This window comes from Molothrus aeneus, chromosome 1 (genome assembly GCF_037042795.1).
Source record: "Molothrus aeneus isolate 106 chromosome 1, BPBGC_Maene_1.0, whole genome shotgun sequence".
In the NCBI taxonomy this organism is placed as follows: Eukaryota; Metazoa; Chordata; class Aves; order Passeriformes; family Icteridae; genus Molothrus; species Molothrus aeneus.
In genome coordinates, this window is record NC_089646.1 from 67474073 (window position 1) to 67492679 (window position 18607).

Sequence of the window (18607 nt, forward strand, 5' to 3'; positions counted from 1 at the left end):
CTGCAGAAGAAAGCAGTTTGCATCAACCCTGGCATAAGGGAGGGCAAAAGAGGAGAAAATGCAGCGTGAGCTTCCCAGTACCTCTTCACCAAGCTGTCACACACAGTTTGCATTATGTTCAGAGCAGACCTAAATTAACAGTGCCAAATACTGCAAGGAGACTTCCAAGCTGTAAGAAACTTTTATATGGGCCAAGATCCTCCTTTATTAAACAAGACCCTTCTCAGGCCACCATACTTCCTTAAGCTTGGAGAAAAAAGTGTATTAACAACAGTAAAATCAAGCAGAAGTAATATTTTTTAAATGTACAAAAAATCTGGTCTGGGCCATTCTGACTGTTTCCATCAATCTTTTTGGAGATTTGTGGTTTTCAGGCATGTCCTTTAGTTACCAGACTATATAACCTTATTTGGTTACTTCACTGCTGATTTTTCAGGAAATTTATGTTTCAAGAAAACAAGTGTTATTAAGAGGTAAGGATAATTAAGGCCATTTTAAATCTTAGTAACAGGGGGAAGAAGGAGAGAGAGGGAAAGAGAAAATCAGAGAAAGTATATCACAACAGGGAAAAGATTTATCCTAAAGAGCAAATACAGTCAAAAAAGTCCTAGGTATGTCCTGCCTCCCCTCAAGAACCACACCCTTTTCTTAACCAAGCAAACAAAAGCCTCATCTACTTCCCAGAACCAGGCAAGCCCTCTTGCTGTTGGTTCCCTCTCACACTCCACTGTTGAGCAATCCTGATGGCACAGCACAGAACAACTTGCTGCGTCACACAGCTCAAGGAGGAAAACAGAGGGCCCCAGCACTGCTGGGGACGCTGTGCAGATGGAGCAGGGTATCTCTCCCCGACACACACACACACGAACGCACACACAACAGACGCAGGCACGCAAGGAAGCTGCACGAGATAAGGGAAGCACATCTTCCTTAAAAGCAGGTTCTCCACATTACCCCGCTATCAGCAGCCACCAAGTATCTCAAGGGGCAAGGAAGTAAAAGGTTATCACTGCACACACACAAACTGCAAACTTCCCAGCGCTGAGGATGGCATCCTAGCAAAAGCGGTTTCACATGCTCAGCCCATTTCCTCTCCTGTTCCTGAACATGTGGTCCTCCTTCCTTAGTGTTCCCTTGCTGAAGAGAGAAGCACAAGGAAGAAGTTTCACATCTTGTTACGTGTCTGTTTAGTCAAACTGGAAATAAAAGTCCCCACATGACTGGGCTACAGGAGTTTGAGAACTTTAGCCCTCAAGTGGAATTCATACAGTCCATGAACAATTGTCACCTTACTCTCCTCTCTGTCTGAAACTGTCAAAAAAGATACCACTGAAGTGTCTTGGTGTAAAAAATGAGCCACACAGAAGTTGAGCACCTTCTCTATTTCAAGATATCTTTCCACATGAGTCAGCACTGGAAAGCTGACTCGGAGGATTTACAAAAAAAATCACTTCGAGTGTTTAGCAAACTTCAACTAAGAGACCAGTCTGAACAACTTGGCATATCTATAGATACCCTCAAGAAACAGAAAACAATATTTGCATATTGTGTGCTATTTAGCAGTTGTATAATGGCACTACCACTTTAAAGACCGTGTCTTTGCCTAAGCTGTGTACATCGTGCATATGAGCATCAAGACTCAACAACCCGAGTGAAAAGAGCTGGCTAAGTCCAAACGACAAGACAGATTCCCCTTGCTTTTTTAATTTATTTTTTTTAACAGCTACAGAAGCTTCCCCCAATGCTGTCAATGTACTGTTATGGAATAGCCTATTTTTAAAAGAGGGGAGGAAAGAAAAAGGAAAAAACTTGCTGACCCTGAGAGGGGGTATGTTCTGCTGTTTGCTGGTTCCAGCATGCTGAACTAGAACAGGTTGAGCAGGTTAGATACTGGGGGGAAAAAACGTAAAGCTGGAAGACATACATTAAAGGTGGAATGACAGCAACCACAAATGCAGTTTGTGATAGACTTTTTCCTCATTCTCGTGGGTACTTTGCCCAGGAATCTTTTCAGGGGATAGGAGGACAGGGAATACATGCTCATAACAGAAGTGATGCAAGTATTTCTGATATGCATGCACAACAGGCTGAACAAAGATTACCTTCTTACTCTCTCAGCAAACTTTCTCACCACCAGCATTTTCTACAGAGAATCAGCCAACCAAAGTACAAGCTACAAGACAAACCACCAACCGAAAAGCGAACAAAACAACACGTTATTTGTTAACCTTGAGAGCTAACATGTCCACAAGAATCACATGTCAGGTTTATGGCAGAGGACTAAAATCACCTCAACTCCTCACAAAGATCACCTGGATTTTCTAGTGCTTGCTAAGTTAAGGCTTGTATTTATTTTGTAGCTCTTCAGGGTGAGAAGGGGAGGAAACATCCCTGAGAATACTAGACCTTCAGAGGAGGTGATATTCCTGAAAGGGTACTTATGTGGAAAGATCAAGGTCTTGCACTGCCATGTGCTCTGAGACCAGAGTCTAATCTGTCAAGTGGCTTGTGCTTATTTGAACTGTGACACGGGTAACAAAGCAGCACTAAGCCACACTGAATACGCCCTGTTCTGCAGGAGATTCATGTTACTGCCCCTGAGCAGGGCGGCATCACCCTGCCACGTCAGACCACCTTCTCCTCAACACAAATCCCACCAGAAACCTGAACTCATTAAGACTGTCCCCTTTTTTTGCCTTGCAGAAAACCAAAACATAAGAACCCACAGCCTTACAGTGCACAAGATTAGACTTGTGTAGAGGCATACACAGAGAGAGGCAACACACAGAGAAAATCTATGACTGAAAAATGCACTGAAGTCTCATGTTTAGGTACTGAGGAGCTCTGGAGATGCAAGAATAATGTTCCTCATTGTGTACACTTAGGTTCTCAAGAACAATGGAGCTAATTAAGGTCTGCATATAAATCTTAACTCTGCACTTCCTTGCTTCGCTTGATTCTAATCAGATCTCAGCATTCATGTTTTTGTGCTAACTTCCTTTGCTGTTCTTTAATGATAACTGAAGGGGGATACTGTCCGAGCCTAAAAGCAGCATGTAACACATCTGAAATCGTGGCATCTCCTTTCAGCTCTGAGGGCTCACAGAGGTTCTGTGGCACAGGAGGTCATCCAGAGTCTTTTACTGCTGAAGATACTGGTGGAGGGGTTTTTTTTTGAGCACCCTATTTGTGAGCCATGTTAATTAAATAAAAGTCTATATATAGTCTTTCCAGAAGTAAATCTGCAACAGTGAGACAGACAAAAGTTTCTTCCTGGAACAATTAAAAATACTGTAGACTTCTAATTCGAATCAAAGACACAGAGAAACATACTTTTCTCTTACTGCCTTATTGTTGTTGAAAAGGCTTTCTTTCTCTCTTTCTAATTTAACCTTCTTCAAAACATGGGGGTCCCAGCAGAGTACCAAACACATATTCTGGGTATTATCTGCTGACAGGAGAGGCCAAAAAGCTTCCTTCCACCTGTTTCTCCATCCTTATTTACAAAATGTACTAGCAAAAAATGTAATAAATATTCTTAACTGCAAAGAAAGCCAAAACAGCTATCCCATCTCACCTGCATCCCACAACTACAGTCATCAGTTACTAGAAGCAGAAGTTAGTCCTTTGCGTTCATTATCCCTGATGAAGAATTAGGGCACTTGCATTTGCTGAAGCTTATCTTTCACAAGTATGCTGACAGTGGTTAAATCATTCCCCCACATATAAGGAATGGATTTAAAAGCCTGTAGTACAGCCTTGTTCTTAATATTTAAGAGCACTGCTTACCAATTACTACATTGAAATAAAAGCTCCTTAGGAGATGACCAAAGAGACATTTCTATTGTGCAAGACAATGAGAGACAGCCTTTTCATATGTTGAAGTGTCAATCATTTTCTGTGTGGCAAGCTCCTTGGCTATTTGTTTTTAGCTTCAATATCTTGTAGGTTGAGTTTTTCAAAGCTACAGCAAATTTCCACTTGCAAACCACCAGAAAGCCAACCATGTTGTAATAAGGCAGTTCCTCTCCTCTTCTGGGAAAGAAAAAAAGGTCTTCATCACATTTGGCTATGTTGTTCTGCCTCCAAAACTTCCATCTTAAGCAAATGCCAGCCTGCACGTGCTGGACTACAGAGATCCTATTTGTACTTGGAGGCTGGGCACTGTTACTGTGCTGCACCCCACAAAGCAAACACAGAGAACTGGAAGCAGGCCAATGCCATAAATAACATGGGAGCGATTCACAGGTGGAATGCAGGGAGAGGATGGATTCAGCCAGATCTTGAGGACACTTTGCCCATTGGACATTTGCAGAGTCACAGGTGGCCTGTGTGCATGCATGCCCATGACACACAGACTCTTGTTAAAGGCAGCAGGGAAACCTTTCAAGTGTATGCATCCCAATCCCTATGCCTTTATCAGGATCCAACACTCGTTTTCTGAGCAGTGCATTACAATCTTCCAGACTTGCACGCTCATCATGTGCCAGCAAAGATGGCTGGTTAAAATGTCAAAATTCACAGATTACCCTCCAGCATGTGCATTTTCTGTCTTTCTCAAGAAACTCAGCCAGCAACACACAGGTGCACATATAAAGTGTTGTTTCAGAAAGACTTGAACATCAGAATATTACCATATCTTGATTAAAAAGACAGCTGTTTATCTCTCCACAGCGTATTAAAATCAGAAGTTTGGGAAAACTATCTAGTACTGAAAGTAAGATTGAGAAATGAAAGTGCCTTCTTAATTAAAAGAAGAAATACCTTCTTTGATAGGACCCTTTGTAAGAATGCTTCAAAGCATAGCTTCTGCGATCCAGATCTTCCAATCTGAGTTTCAAAGACTTCTGCATGTGGTTGTTGCATGTGGTGTTTCACATGTGCCAAAAAAAAAAAAATCCCCAAACTTTGAGACCTGCTCCTGAGAGATGGTACATAAACAGCCCACAAGTACCTAAGCAGGATGTAAATAAAAAGCCATACTAAATATTTTTGTCACATATGGGGCAAGGAATGGAAGATGAGAAAGAAGGTAGTAGATACTTTCTACATTTTAGTTTCAAATGAGACACTTCAGTTAGTTTGCATTACTAGACTTATACGGACAGTCTGGAGAAAACCAGCCATGGACAATGCTCCTTCATTTACCAAACTGGGGAAGCTGTGGCTCAAACACATGTGTTATCCCTTTACTCCTGTCAGACTTGCCACAGAGCCTTTAATAGCTTCCCACTGGAAACTGGCAGGAAGGTCATTTCTCGCCTCCCTTTTGGCATTTATACCCCATTAACATTTTCTACTTGCATGGAGAGCATGTCTTTGGCAGGGAGGAAAATGTGACTTTAAAGTGATAGGCACGGACTATCCTTAGTCACAGAAATGGAAAAGGAACTGCTGGCAAAGTATCCTACCCCCAAAGGAAACACTTTTGGAGCAAAGTGGAGGCATCACCCTTCCCACTGAAGGCTGATTCACATTCTATTTGAATGTAACACAGTAAGTCAAGGAAAATTTTTTTCTTTACTTCAAGGTCCTTTCCTTATGCTCACACACCACCACTACAACCACAGCAGCAGCCTAACTCCTCTGTCTGCATTTTGGGGAGAAGCAGTGGTAGAGATGGAGTAACAGACTGAAATCTCCTATTTGGTGTCAGAGTCTAGACGCAAAAGGGCTCCTCAGAGTTGGCATTATTCACAGATAAACTCCCTAGGGAGTTACTATGACAGTACAGATGGAAAACCTTTGGAAAATCTTTAGTAGTTGCAATCTTTTGAGTGGAGACAGTACACTGGAAATCCCCAGCTCTTCTACAGCTACAGAAACAATTTCTACACCCCCTTCCCCTCCCATATAGTCTTTGTTCCTGATGGAGATATGAGTATTCAACTTTAACTCACTGTGACTGAGAGAAAGCCACAGGGTCTGTCTCTCTAGCAAAGAAGGGTGAGGATAAGGCATATCCTAAATTGCAAATTTTCTTATGTACTGATCATTACAGTGCCAGTTACAGGAATGATGAACTCAAAACTACCATGATCTAACTCTTTCCTCCAGATTCTTAAAAAGCCCCAAGAAAACAATGCTCCCAAATCTCTAATCAGCTCCTGATTCTACGAGGCTTGCTATTTCCAAGAAGATTTGCTCTTTCCAATACTGGTCAAAAACAAAACTCTAAAAAACTCAGCATCATCTCCAAGTCTTCTTCTCCAGAGCAATTCCTGATGCTGATACCAGGCACTAACAGATCTTCCAGCTGTTGTATCAGATGGCACCAACCCTCCACAAACGGTAGGAGCAGCACTGATATGGCAGCAGACAGTCTGACAGCACATCAGGAAGAATGAACAGTTTTTTGTTCTGGACATTGAGCATTCTTCAGAGACCTTTGCTCTCTCCAAATGTGACTGTCCCCATAGAAGGCTCAGGTCACTCTTGAACATCCTGGCAGGCAGTAAGAGAGTTTTCTGAGATACCCTGGGCTCAAGGTTCCCTGTTGAAAATCCTGGCCAAGAGTCACACTGGTCAGAAAGGGAAGCAGGTTTTAACCTCTTTTTCTTATTAGTATTGCACAAGAGAACCTTCCCACTCCACCCCAGTCTGCTGTGCCCATTCAACTTAACTTGTTGATGAGGAGCCAAACAGTACAACAAAAAGAAATTGGACTTCATATGAGAGGCTATGACTCATTTAGAAATGAAGTGTTGCACGTATTGTGGGAGTCAGGAAGGCCAGCATCGATTTCACAAGTGAAGAGTACATGCAACACCCTAGCACAGCTACAGTAACTCAAGGAAGAGATGTGCAGGAAACAGCATTCTCACTCACACCACAAAAGTTCATCTGTTGCACAGTAGTTTTACTGTAATGCAAAAGAGCATCAAGTAAGAGCTCTGGAGTTTTTTTTCTCCCTTGGTAAAGTGAAGGTGGTGAAAAAATACTTTTGATGGAGATGGTCAACACTTGAGAGTGTAACAGCATTGGTAATAATTTTCTAACCCAAAAAAGCAACCAAAACTTGTCTCCTTCCCTCCTCTACTCAGCTGAATGCCTAATGATGTGGCTGCTTTGAGGTTGAAAGACAGATCAGAAATTTCATTCTGTGATGGAACAGCAGCAGTAAGTACTCCCATGGCACAGAATTTCCCTGGACAAAACCATTCCATTGAACGTTTTCCCCTAAAAGGTCTTTTAAAAGTCTGGATTTTAAAATAGTATGGGCAACTAAATAAGAGCCAGCACATGGCAGGGGGAAAAAGAAAAGGGAGGATGGACATGGCATAAGCCTACACATTTTTCTCACCATTCAGATACCAACGGACCAACTTCTCCCTTGCTCATCTCCTATAAAATAAGCGTATTTGGTGTAAGTGCAGTAAATCCTGGGAAACTCCTGCAGGACTTTCACAAGTTACACTGATTCTTTACCAGCACATCACAAGTTTCTGCTGAACCTGTAACTCCTCTCTCTGACCCCATGCTGTGCAATGGTCCAGGGATACCACCTTGCTGGCTACCAGGGGCACATGAGAAATTTTTTTCTTGTTGTTTTTTTTTTGCTGGTTTGGACATATACATCTGTCACTACTTAGATACTGTAGCACAAAAATAGAGAACTATAAAAGAACTGCACACAAAAGAGGAGAAAGATGGAGTTGTAGTATCATCTAGCTGGTACAGAAGAATAGACATGTCACCACCACAGAGGTGGCCTGCAGGGGTTACACATGAGGCACGACCTGGCAAACAGGTCCTTGCTCTAGAATCCTGAGGCAGAAGCAGTTTTGAATGAGATGTGAGATGGATTCAGCCACAGCATTGACAGTCTACTGGACATGATGCTACAGCTAAGTTTGAGGTGCCTGAAAAAGAAATTTACTTCACACCATCTTAGACCAGAAATACCTGTTTCAGAAGGAGGTACTGGTGGGCAAAATGAATGTCTTCCTTGTGAGTATGTCATGGCATCAGATAAAAAAATTTGATTTCACTTTGCATTTATCCTCATCTGCCTACTTGCACATTCATGCCTTCCTTCAGCAACAAGATCCAGTATTACAATCAGTTACAGCAACAAGAAAAGGTTATTCACTGAAAAAGACCAGAAGGCACAGTCTGCCAAACACTACTCTCCTTCAGCAGAACCAGCATGTTTCAGTGTGCTCAGGATTTTGCTTGTCATGGGTCGGGGGTCACTCGTTGCAGAGATACCAAGCTCAGGAACAGCCTTCTGCTGCTGCAGGGCAGCCCTGCACAAGAAGGAGCTTAACAGAACCAACGGGTACCCATCAGAAAAAAAGACTTTTCATATCAAGATTTTCCTTTCATGAACTTAGGCCCTTCTTAGTGGGGTCAGTAAATACAACACGCCATGCTGGTAACTTCAGGCATCATCTTGTTAAGAGAAAAAATTAAAACCAAACTATTTTCTCATCAGAAGGTACTGATTTCTACTTCTTTTGGGCAAGTCACTGAGTCTGGCAATTCTGGCTATAAATTTGCTACAAAAGCATGCTAAGAATTTCTATATGGGGAAACCTGTATAAGCAAAGGTGACTACATCAATTTCTTATAAGGCCTGGAGTCAAGTTTCAGGTGAAGCCTCTCTTTCCTGCTTCTAGAAGAGCATAAGAGATGCCTAGTGAGCAAAAACTCAAATAAACCACACAAGCAGTCCTTCAGCAAGCCACCCAGACACAAATGACTGACCATCCCAGAGTTCCACCACTGCAAGTCACCCTTGGATACTGACAGTGGCATCAGTTGCAACTCAGCATGGCCCTGCCTCCCCCACGTCATGCAGAGTAATGACCCGACCTGGCAAACATGGCTCACAACACCTCTGGTCAGATGAGTCAGATGTGTGATTTATTCAGTGCCCAAGGCCAGTATCTCTTTGTCTTCTCCCCTTCTCATTTTTTATCTCTCTTGCTAACTCTCCCCAGTTCCAATCAACTGTAAGTTAAATAAATATGGAATCACAAAACTGCATTCCCTCTCTTTTCACCCAAGTGTTTAACAGGAGTAAAACTATACAGAGAAGGTAATGCTGCAAGTAGGTATTGCTCCTATTGTGCAGGACTATGTTATCTTTCCTACTGTCATCAAAATCACCTTTTCATTCTACCTATAACACACTGCTTGGAAAATTATTAGTAATAACCAGGAAAACAAGACTTCCTTTCCACACAGAAACAGTCTGTAACCATCACTCCTGCCCTTTTGCTTGTAAGCAATATTCTTTTCCCCACCTGTCTTACTGTTTCTTTATAGGTTGTAAACTCTTTGAAATGGGGACTAAAGCTATGTGGGAATACATGAAGTCTTAATCAGTTCTGAGATGTTCCACCCATGCAAATAAATGAATACTGAATCAAGGGATGAGGGAGGGGAAGGAAAATCCATGTACTTTAACATTTTGTTTCCCCAGTTGACAACTGTACATATTGCTACATCCCTACAAAGGAAACTACATTTGGAAATTTGGACTGCAGAGAATTTGCCAGATCTATAGTGAAATAAGTTGTATGTAGTGCAAACAAATATGTATGTATTTAGAAACAAGATAAAAATACCAAAAAGGCATCTTCCTGGTGGCACTTGGATACTTAAGTACGTAACACCAACAAAACCCCAGATGTTCCACTACAACCACTTGAATCCATGACTCTGAAGCTACGGAATTAGAAGTTACTATATAGCTGGGCTATATATTTTTATCCCCTGAGAAAAATCCATTTGTCATACTATCCATTTGTCATACTACTACTATTACTAAAAAAAAAAAAAAGCTGTAACAACTCTTGATAATACTTAAAGAAAGCTAGAACATTTTTCTCAAGTCTGATTTCCTCCCACTACTCAATTCTGATTTCCTCCCACTACTTAAGCATCCTAGTAGCTGTAGTGTGTGTTATACCACATTTGTAGGTCACAGATACTCCACGTTTCCCGCCCAAGTGTCTTTGGCCTTTGACACTTTGTCCAAGTGTCTTTGCTAGTCCCTCCAAGGAAACAAAACAGCCCCCTGTGCTGTAATCCTTTCTAAACTCCTGGGACCCGATCAGCACTCACCTGTGCATGTTTCCATTGGTGGTGAAGGACTGTCCACATACTGAACATTTATAAGGCCTTTCACCTGAGTGCACCAGCATGTGGCGATCAAGGGAGCTCGCTGAGCTCAGAGACTTTCCACAGATGCTGCAGGAATGGTCTGTCCCTCCAGTGTCAGTGTTATGCTGGAGAAAGCAATGATTTTTTTTTTTCATTGAATGCCCCTTCTGAAGTGCCAGTAAAATATCAGCAAGAACTATAAACATCTTAAATTAAGCAGCTCTAAAGAGCTACTTGGCACAACACCTTAAATGAGGGAGGGTGTGCCCTGTAGATACCTCTCCTCCCCAGCCCTCCTCCCTCAACTACAGCCCCCCTCCTCCCCCCTCATCTTTAACCCCTTAATGCACCAGCACAAGTAGCTGTTTCATACAGCCTGCAATGCAGCATTTCTGCTGGGTCTGCAGCAAAAGAAGATACAGAGGAACTCAGCAACAACCCATCAGACAACTGGTACCTCGGGATACTTTAAGCTGTGCAGTGGTTTGAAGCCATATGAGTGGTAAGGAAAGAGGATGGAATTATGAACTTCACAGCAGAAGATAGACACTTAAAAACAAATTCTCTTTAAAGATAATAATTTTTAACTTACTGCATAGCAAGACAACAAAACTAAACTGCTTCCGAGTGTACATGCAGACTTCTATGGTCATGAGAATGCATTACAAGGTCAAGTTATGGCCATAGCTACAGTGCTGTATGTACCACTCTTTCTCACTTGCATTCAGAGACTTGAAGATTTCTTCACATACAAAAAACTCCCCAAAAAACACCAGGAGAGTAAGAAAAAAATAACTAAGTAACAGTTGCAGTACAGGAGGAAAAACTGAAGTAATAAGTATCTAGTGAAGCCAGTCATCAACCACACCTTAGCATCCAAAGCAGAACCTTCTGCTAGAGAAAAGGGCAAACCTCCTTATTAAGTATGCATATATTTCAGGAGGAGCAAGAACAGGCCTGTAGATGACAAAAAAGTGCACTATCCAGTAAAAAAAAAGAAAAAAAAAAGCCTCTCAAGACTGAGAGTCTCTTCTACACTGAGTTGATTTAAAAATTATGTCTTCCTGCTTCTTAATTTGCATGACCAGTAAAAAGATCTGTACTCAAACAGGATAATAAAACAGGACTTAGGCCTCATGATGGAAGTGGTTTTCCGGATCTTTGGGACACCTTAAGCAATGCAGAACAGGACACACATCCTTGTTTGAGCCACTGGGGGGAGGGGGGGGGTGGAATGCCAGGCAAGGAAGGGAGGAAAATTACCCACCTCAGGGTTAGGTTTGTGGGGTGTGCTTTTTGAAGAAAATGCAAGAGAAGGCTAAAATAAAAGTGAAACAATGGAAGCATTTCATTGGTTTGCATATGGAACTGTTTTACACCACTGCAAAATGCAACCTGGCAAAGGAAACACTCTTAATAAAAGTAAGAAACCAAGAGCTGGTATCTGCATACCTGACGAATGTGCATAGTTAGCTGGTGCTGTGTAGTGCAAATCTTTTCACACAGAGGACAGGTATAGGAAGACTTCTCTTCTTTTGTTTCCTGTGGACAAAAGAGAACAAAACAATCAGAAGGAATATCAATGTAAAAGGACTAGAAACCTGTCAGTGATGAAGATGGAAAAACATAATCCATCCCAAGTGCAAAAGGCCACTGCTAAAAGAATAACTCACATTTATACATTTATCAAGTGATAGATCCCTCAAGCAAGTTTCAGAAACTTCTGAATTTATAAACAGGGGCCATTTTAACTATCACAGAAGTACAGCAGCTGTTTTAACAGCACACAGATACTCAGCAGTAGTAATTTAGGACAGGAAGTGAAGGCAATTGCAAGGAGCTCGAACTGCCAGAAGGAATTTAGCTGACTAGAAAATAATTCCTGGAACATCATCAGAATACATGGGCAAACATCATTATTTTTCCCGAAGATTTTTAATAGCACAAGTTGTCAGAACTTCAGATTTTCCACCTCATCTTGATGGCAAAGCACTATCTTGGTGCCCTTTTGTAGGAGCTGCATGTTCTCCATGGCTGACTCAGAAGGAAGAGTGGCATTTACTGAATCATCAGCACCATTTCCTTCAGCATCCTGTGTTTCTGCTGGAAGCATCCCATCCAGGCACACCAGCCAGGCCCCACCCTTCTGAAGCTCGCAAGATCTGATGAGATCATAGCAAGAAAGAGGTGACAATGCAGGAGTGTACGTGACTCCAAAAAAACCCATTATGAACCCCATCATTCTCTGCCCAGGTGAGAATCAGGAGTTGATCGTCAAACCACAGTACAAACAATGAAGCCGACCCGGAGAGCTAAACCTGATTTAAGTATGCCCTTGAGACACAGAGCAAAGCCACCACTCTTCCAGCCAAGGATGAAATGATACACTTGCAGGAACCAAAGCTGTTTGCCGCAATTTGTCCACAAGGATGGCTACTGGATGATGTAAAGGGCATTTTCACAACCTCACCAGAAGCCAGGCATGGCTTATGCACCAACGCCTGTATATTAAAAGGAAGATGATTTGGCACTCAAAATTAAACCTCAGTTTTCAATTAGAATGATGCACACCTCTAGTGACAAGACAGTGCAAAAACCATCTCTGCACGACCAGTGGGAAAGCATAATTTTTATGCCAAGTGACATTTTCATTGAAGTTCTTTGCGGTTGTCTTAAGTATCATTAGTAAAAGCTTGAAAACAAGCAAAAAACAGAACCCATTTTCAGCCCTTCTTTAGCTGCAAGCTGATGGATATGAGTGTGTCTATGCATTTCCTCTCTCCACATTCTCTTTCCCCAGTGATATTCCAAAGTCATCAACTCAGAAGCAACCATTTCCAGGCTGTCAGACACAAGCACTCACAAAGAACATTGTGAATGACTAACCCAAGTCTCTGTGACAAATTCGCTGCCACATTAGGACGGTGAGATGCTGACACAGAGTTAGAGAAAGTTCTTTTTTATGTCTCATTAAGAGCAATATTCCCTCCTGCATGATTTGGGGAACCATTCTAGAGAGTACCCATATTATATTTTGTTTTCAAAAACAGGGCCATAATAATTTTGCAATAACTTCTGTGATCTGTGGACATGGATGAAGAGCTGTTACCATTTGTTCTGAAGAAAACAAGTCTTGAGACTTTGTTTCTAAAATGAAAGGATTAGGTTCTCCCACTCCTCCCCATTCTTTTGCTTGTACATGTTTTTCCAACCTCTACATCCCAAAGGTAATCACTGTAGGCCACACATACAGGCCAAGGTCTAATGTACTAGCACTTGCAAAACATTAGAAAGAAAGCAAGAAAGGCTGCCATTATGAAGTCTGAACACTTAAAGAAAATTAAAATGCATTATCTCAGTGCCCCTCCCCCAATTTTTTATATACAAACGTGTCATTCACAAACATTCATTCCATCCTACTAATACAACTTTAATTTTACTACATGCAACCCGACCGTGGAGTAACGTTCAGCTCCAATTATACTGCATCCTGTTAAAAGCTGGCTCAAGACAGAGCACAAACACACTGTGCTGTGAGGAAAATCCCTGCATACGTGCTGACAGTTTAGATGATGCTTAATCCCCAGGCTATTTCTGAAAAATTATCAACCCCCTTCTGGTTTTTTGTCCCCCTCCTCTTTAAACGAGTGCTGCAGTTCTACATGATGCACTTGATGATTTCAAAGCCTACTTTCCAGACTGCCTTCTCTTCAAATCAGCAAATTAACAGAAGACAGAGTAATTACTAGTTCACCTTGAAGCAAAGATCAGAAACACACTATAGCTCAGCCAGAGCTGATTAGTATTGAATCTGGGGTTTATTATTAACCAAAACCCAAACTTTCTCCAGTGGTCAGACAGGCTACAAGCTGCATACCGTAACACAGCTCAAGCAAATCCGTTGACTAACCCAATCCAGACCAAAAAACATTAGCATCCCTACTGTAAGAGTACCCCCATTCACCAATTTAAAACACAGCATTCAGCTACCCCACCAGAGCCAAGTTGGTGAAAACACAGTTCTTGAACTGAAAGATAAAATTAGCAGCTCATTTGTCAGCTAGTCTCCCTTTAGTAAGTCAATCTGGCACAACTGCTCTGCATTCAACTGATGGCAAATGCTTTTGGAGCTGTGCTTTAAGTCTGTCTGTTTTTCTCCAGCCCAAAAAACACCTCTGTTACGTTTTTTATTTTCATCAAGAGCAAAGCATGAGAAGTTAACATATATGCAGGTTGATGTGAGAACATGCTTTTTAGACTATGGGTAGATGGCAGCCAAGATAAAGTCAGCATTATAAAGAGAACCATAGACTTTGGGACAAAGGTTCAGGGCAAAATGTTTCACTGCCAACTCGTGGGAAACAGCAGTCAGACCCAGAAAATCAGCTGTTACTATCCTTGAAATTATAATAAGGGGCATATTCTGACCAGAATCTGAGGTCCCTGCATTGCTACATACTAAAACAATTCAGTGCTTTCATTCTACTAGCTGGAAGTGGAAATTTGCTGTATTAGAGCCTGCTAACAAGATTGATACCCGCTTAGTATTTCACATCTCACTTCTATTTTCTCAGTAATGTAGCCATTTGCCCCTCTGGCTTTAACAATCTTTCAGCCTAAAGACAAATAGGCAATTTACTATGTTTTCGATGTATTTGTTTATTTTTATGCTGTAAAAATCCCTCTTAATCCTGTCACATTTACTCTAGAGCTTCCTTTGATTCGATGCCCACCGAAATACCAGGTGGAATAAAGGTCACCAACGCTAATAAACTTCCCTGAAGCCAGACCACATGGTGTACTGGTGGACAGCTGTGTAACAGCACTGCCCTGAGACTGGTCTGGACTGCAGTGCCTCACTTCACATGATGAAATCAAGGAACCAGAGCAGCCCCTAAGTGAGAACATTGTAAATACACCTCAGAGCCAGGTGCTAATCAAGAGAATCCCACAAACACAGCTGTCTGTATACTGCCCATTCCTCATTTAAGGATGTGCATCTACAGCTAATGGCTTTTAACTCCTTTCATGCTAAAAAATCCAAGACAAGTCATAAGTCTGTCAACTGGGCAGCTACTCAGCAAGCTATTAATAAACTACTATAGGAACATCACATGAGTCACGCCTCTCAACCTTTCTGGTCCCTGTTACATCCTGATTCATTTACAAAGTCTGTGTGCTTCACCTCAAGCTCTAAAGTCAAATCCCCATAGGGATTTGGGGTTTTTTTTTGATATTCTACAGCACCTTCTTTGGTGGAGCTTGGCTCAGCAGGAGAAAAAACATGGATATAAATAACTACAGCTTAACTGATACGACTCTCTCCTTTCACTATTTAGATCAATATTGCTACCACCTGGTGCCATCAACGGGTAAATGGAAAAAACCCGATAAAAGCTACATATATTTACTCTGCAAAATTCATACAAGGCATTCTGCACTAGCTCTTCAGGCTTTTATTAACAAGGAAGTTAAGGGCACCTTACACTACACATATGAACTGAGCATCCTGATGAATATTTTGTTTCAGAGCCATCTTTAACCATAAATTACTTGAATCCATGGGGCAGCTACACACCTCATGAGATTATGTGAATGCAAGAGCCTGAAGAAAGGATGCAGCAGGACAAAATGGCAATTCTTAGGTGACTTTGTTGCTGCTAGGGGCATCTGCTAGACCAGCTCAACATTGCATGGCATTGGAGCTTATGCTCAAATATTTTTTATGTGTCAGTCCAAGCATGTGGACCCTTCTCATTCCCAGTTTTCTAAGTTATGGTCTGGAGAGATACCAGAAAACATACAGAGAGGAACAATGGCAGGGGCAAGAAACAACTGCTGAGGGGAAAAAAGACAAACAGTCAAAGAAACATAAATTACATCTTATCATTTTCCAGGCTGCTGCTTGTCTCCCCTTTGCCCTCCCTGCATTTGGGTTTATGTACCTGGTTCCTCCTGCCAATCCGATTTGGTGCAGGAGACTTTGAGGGGGATTTGACATTTTGAGAATTCCCACCGTTTTCAGCAATCTTCCCCACATTCATCACTGCTGACATCATGGCGTCAATGGAGGACAAGTCTGCTCCGTCCAAACTGTTTGGGGAACTTGGTGATACCTTATAGCTGTTTAAGCTTTCCAGCTGCTTCTCTGGAATTAAAAACAAAAACACACATAGGAGTTCCTAGGCTATCTTAAAAAAAACCCCAAACAACCCACAGTATTTTCAGCTGCCTGTAACTCACATCACGCTCTGCTGGATCATCATGGAGCACAGGCAACAGGCCATAGTAAGTGGAGTTCTTGTAGCAGGACAAGATTCTCATATTGGAATGCATAGGACAAAGTGTACATTTTTCTCAAAGGACATTCCCATTTTCTTCGTTTTCAACCTTAATTCAATATGGAGCTTATAGAGTGATTTACTTTATATTCTCTTGCTGTGAAATGGAATTATTTGTGGTACCTTGTGATCACCATGAACTAGAAGAGCAGTACTGATGAATGCACACTCTGGCAAGCAGCAATCATTCAAGCAGGTATGTGTTTTAAACAGGACTGCACAATTAAGGCATTAGTAACACAGTGTAGGGTACTGGGTTCCCTTTTAAGCATGGTTTAAACCAGCTCTGTATACAGAATAAGCTAAAGTAGCAAAAAACCAACCAAAACAAAACCCTGTATCCCCCATATTGCCTCTTTACTGCCACAGATGGCACATATGTGATTTTGGTATGCCAAGCCATAGTAGTCCATGGAGAATATGTGTTACATACATGACTAATGTCACAGCTAAAGCTGTCGAGGTTCAAACTTCTCCATCACATGCTGTAAGCAGCAGGGATGCTTCTATCTCCAATACACCTAAAATCGAGTCTCTGGTTTCTTAACAAACAGACATGTCAAACACACAGGAAAGGCCTTCTATTTTCTTCTTTACAGGTTTGAAATGGAAGAGGCTTTCAAATTAGACACTCCTTTTCCCTACAAGAAGTTTCCCTAAGAAACAGGAAGACCCTGTAAGTCTACTGCTCTGTCACCGCTGGTAGAAAGCACAGAATCTTAATATGTGTTGTGAGAAAGGCACTGCAACAGAAGAGTATGTGAGGGTGAACAAGGAGGAACACGTTTGTCTGTGAACACTTGATCTCTGCATAATACTGTCTTTGGAACATAAGTTTGAGGATTATAAACAGGTGGTTTTTTGAGGCTAAGTTATGTGGTGCCAAGTTACTGTGAGCCAAGAAAATCTTTGTTTGGAAGCCTGCAGTGGTAGCTGAGAATTTATGTGCCCATGCTTCTGTTCAACCTATTTTATACTTTTCAGACAGATAAAAGTTAGGGATGGGAAAAGAAATGTATGCACCAGTGCTTCTGCTCAACATATCTTATACTCTTCACACAACAAGGTGTATGGATGGGTGAGAAATGTTTCTACATTCTTAATCAATGCTCTAATTTATAGAGTCGCAGAGCTAGTTGAACCAATTACCTTCATCTTTCCCCCCTGATTGACTGTGGCTCTCTTCAGGGGTGCTGGTCTCCTCACTTAGTGTAGTATGTACAGTTGCGTCTGGCTCTTCAGCCTCTTCTTCAGCAGCACCCTCTAGCACTACATGAGGGAGAAGAAAAGAAGAGAAAGAGAGTAAGCTTTTATGGAAGCCATTTTAGGAAAGTAAGACTACTGCCCTTTGTTTTGAGGGCTCCCCTGACTATCAGATAGGTCTGATGACAGAAGCACTCCAGCAGTACCAGTGCAGCCAAGCACCCACTCTCATGAGTGCCCTGGCACTGAGCTGGGAGATGCTGCTGCTTCCACCAGGGGCAAAACCTGGGCAAATAAAGAAACCCCCACCAGCTTAGTCTGCAGCATTAAGGCAGCAAAAAATGGAGGAAGAGGGAGCAAGCTAGCATGTCACTGACAGTTGTGACATTTGATTGAGAAGCTGGAAGAATATTCTGCACCTAGAGAATTTAGGTGATTCAATTTCATACATGCACTGCTCCCCTTCTCTCTCCTTGGAAGACTACCATTTACTCCAGTACATGAATTCATGGTGGCCACCTTCTTCCTTCTAGCAGTGGTAAAATTACTACAGAGGTCTCTGGGACCATTTGGCACATTCCTCACATCCACTGCCCAAGGTTCCCACACAAGCTGAAGATGTAAGTAACCATTGTATGTACCAAGAGAATTCTTCCACACCCCTTTCTGAAACCACAAACTTATCATGTTATCATTGGGGTTTAAGGAAGGGTGCCTGTTCTCTCTGGAGAATGACAGGGCAGTTAAACATCATTTTTAGAAGTGATGGGGAATGATCAACACATGAGAAACAGTTGTCTGCCTACAGCACTCATGGCTATAGCCTCTGGAAAAGGTTATTTGTAAAATGGAAAACTACTGATAGGTTTTTAACAGAGAAATACACCTTTATAACCTTAAAAGCAAAATGTTTATTTCATTATGAAAACAAACACACCGTGGACATTTCA

The 18607-nt window shown here is 41.8% G+C and overlaps 1 protein-coding gene across 1 annotated transcript in view; it reads right to left on the minus strand.

The window, feature by feature from the left end:
• The window catches only part of RREB1 (ras responsive element binding protein 1), a 62193-nt gene extending 46006 nt beyond the window's left edge, over window positions 1–16187 (minus strand). The window contains exons 1-3 of the mRNA XM_066545347.1: window positions 16059–16187; window positions 11566–11655; window positions 10075–10238 (exon numbers count right to left, since the gene is read on the minus strand). Coding sequence (XP_066401444.1) covers window positions 10075–10238; window positions 11566–11655; window positions 16059–16172 — 368 coding nt within the window. The 5' untranslated portion in view covers window positions 16173–16187. The remainder of the gene's footprint in view (window positions 1–10074; window positions 10239–11565; window positions 11656–16058) is intronic.
• Between the last annotated feature and the right edge of the window lie 2420 nt (window positions 16188–18607).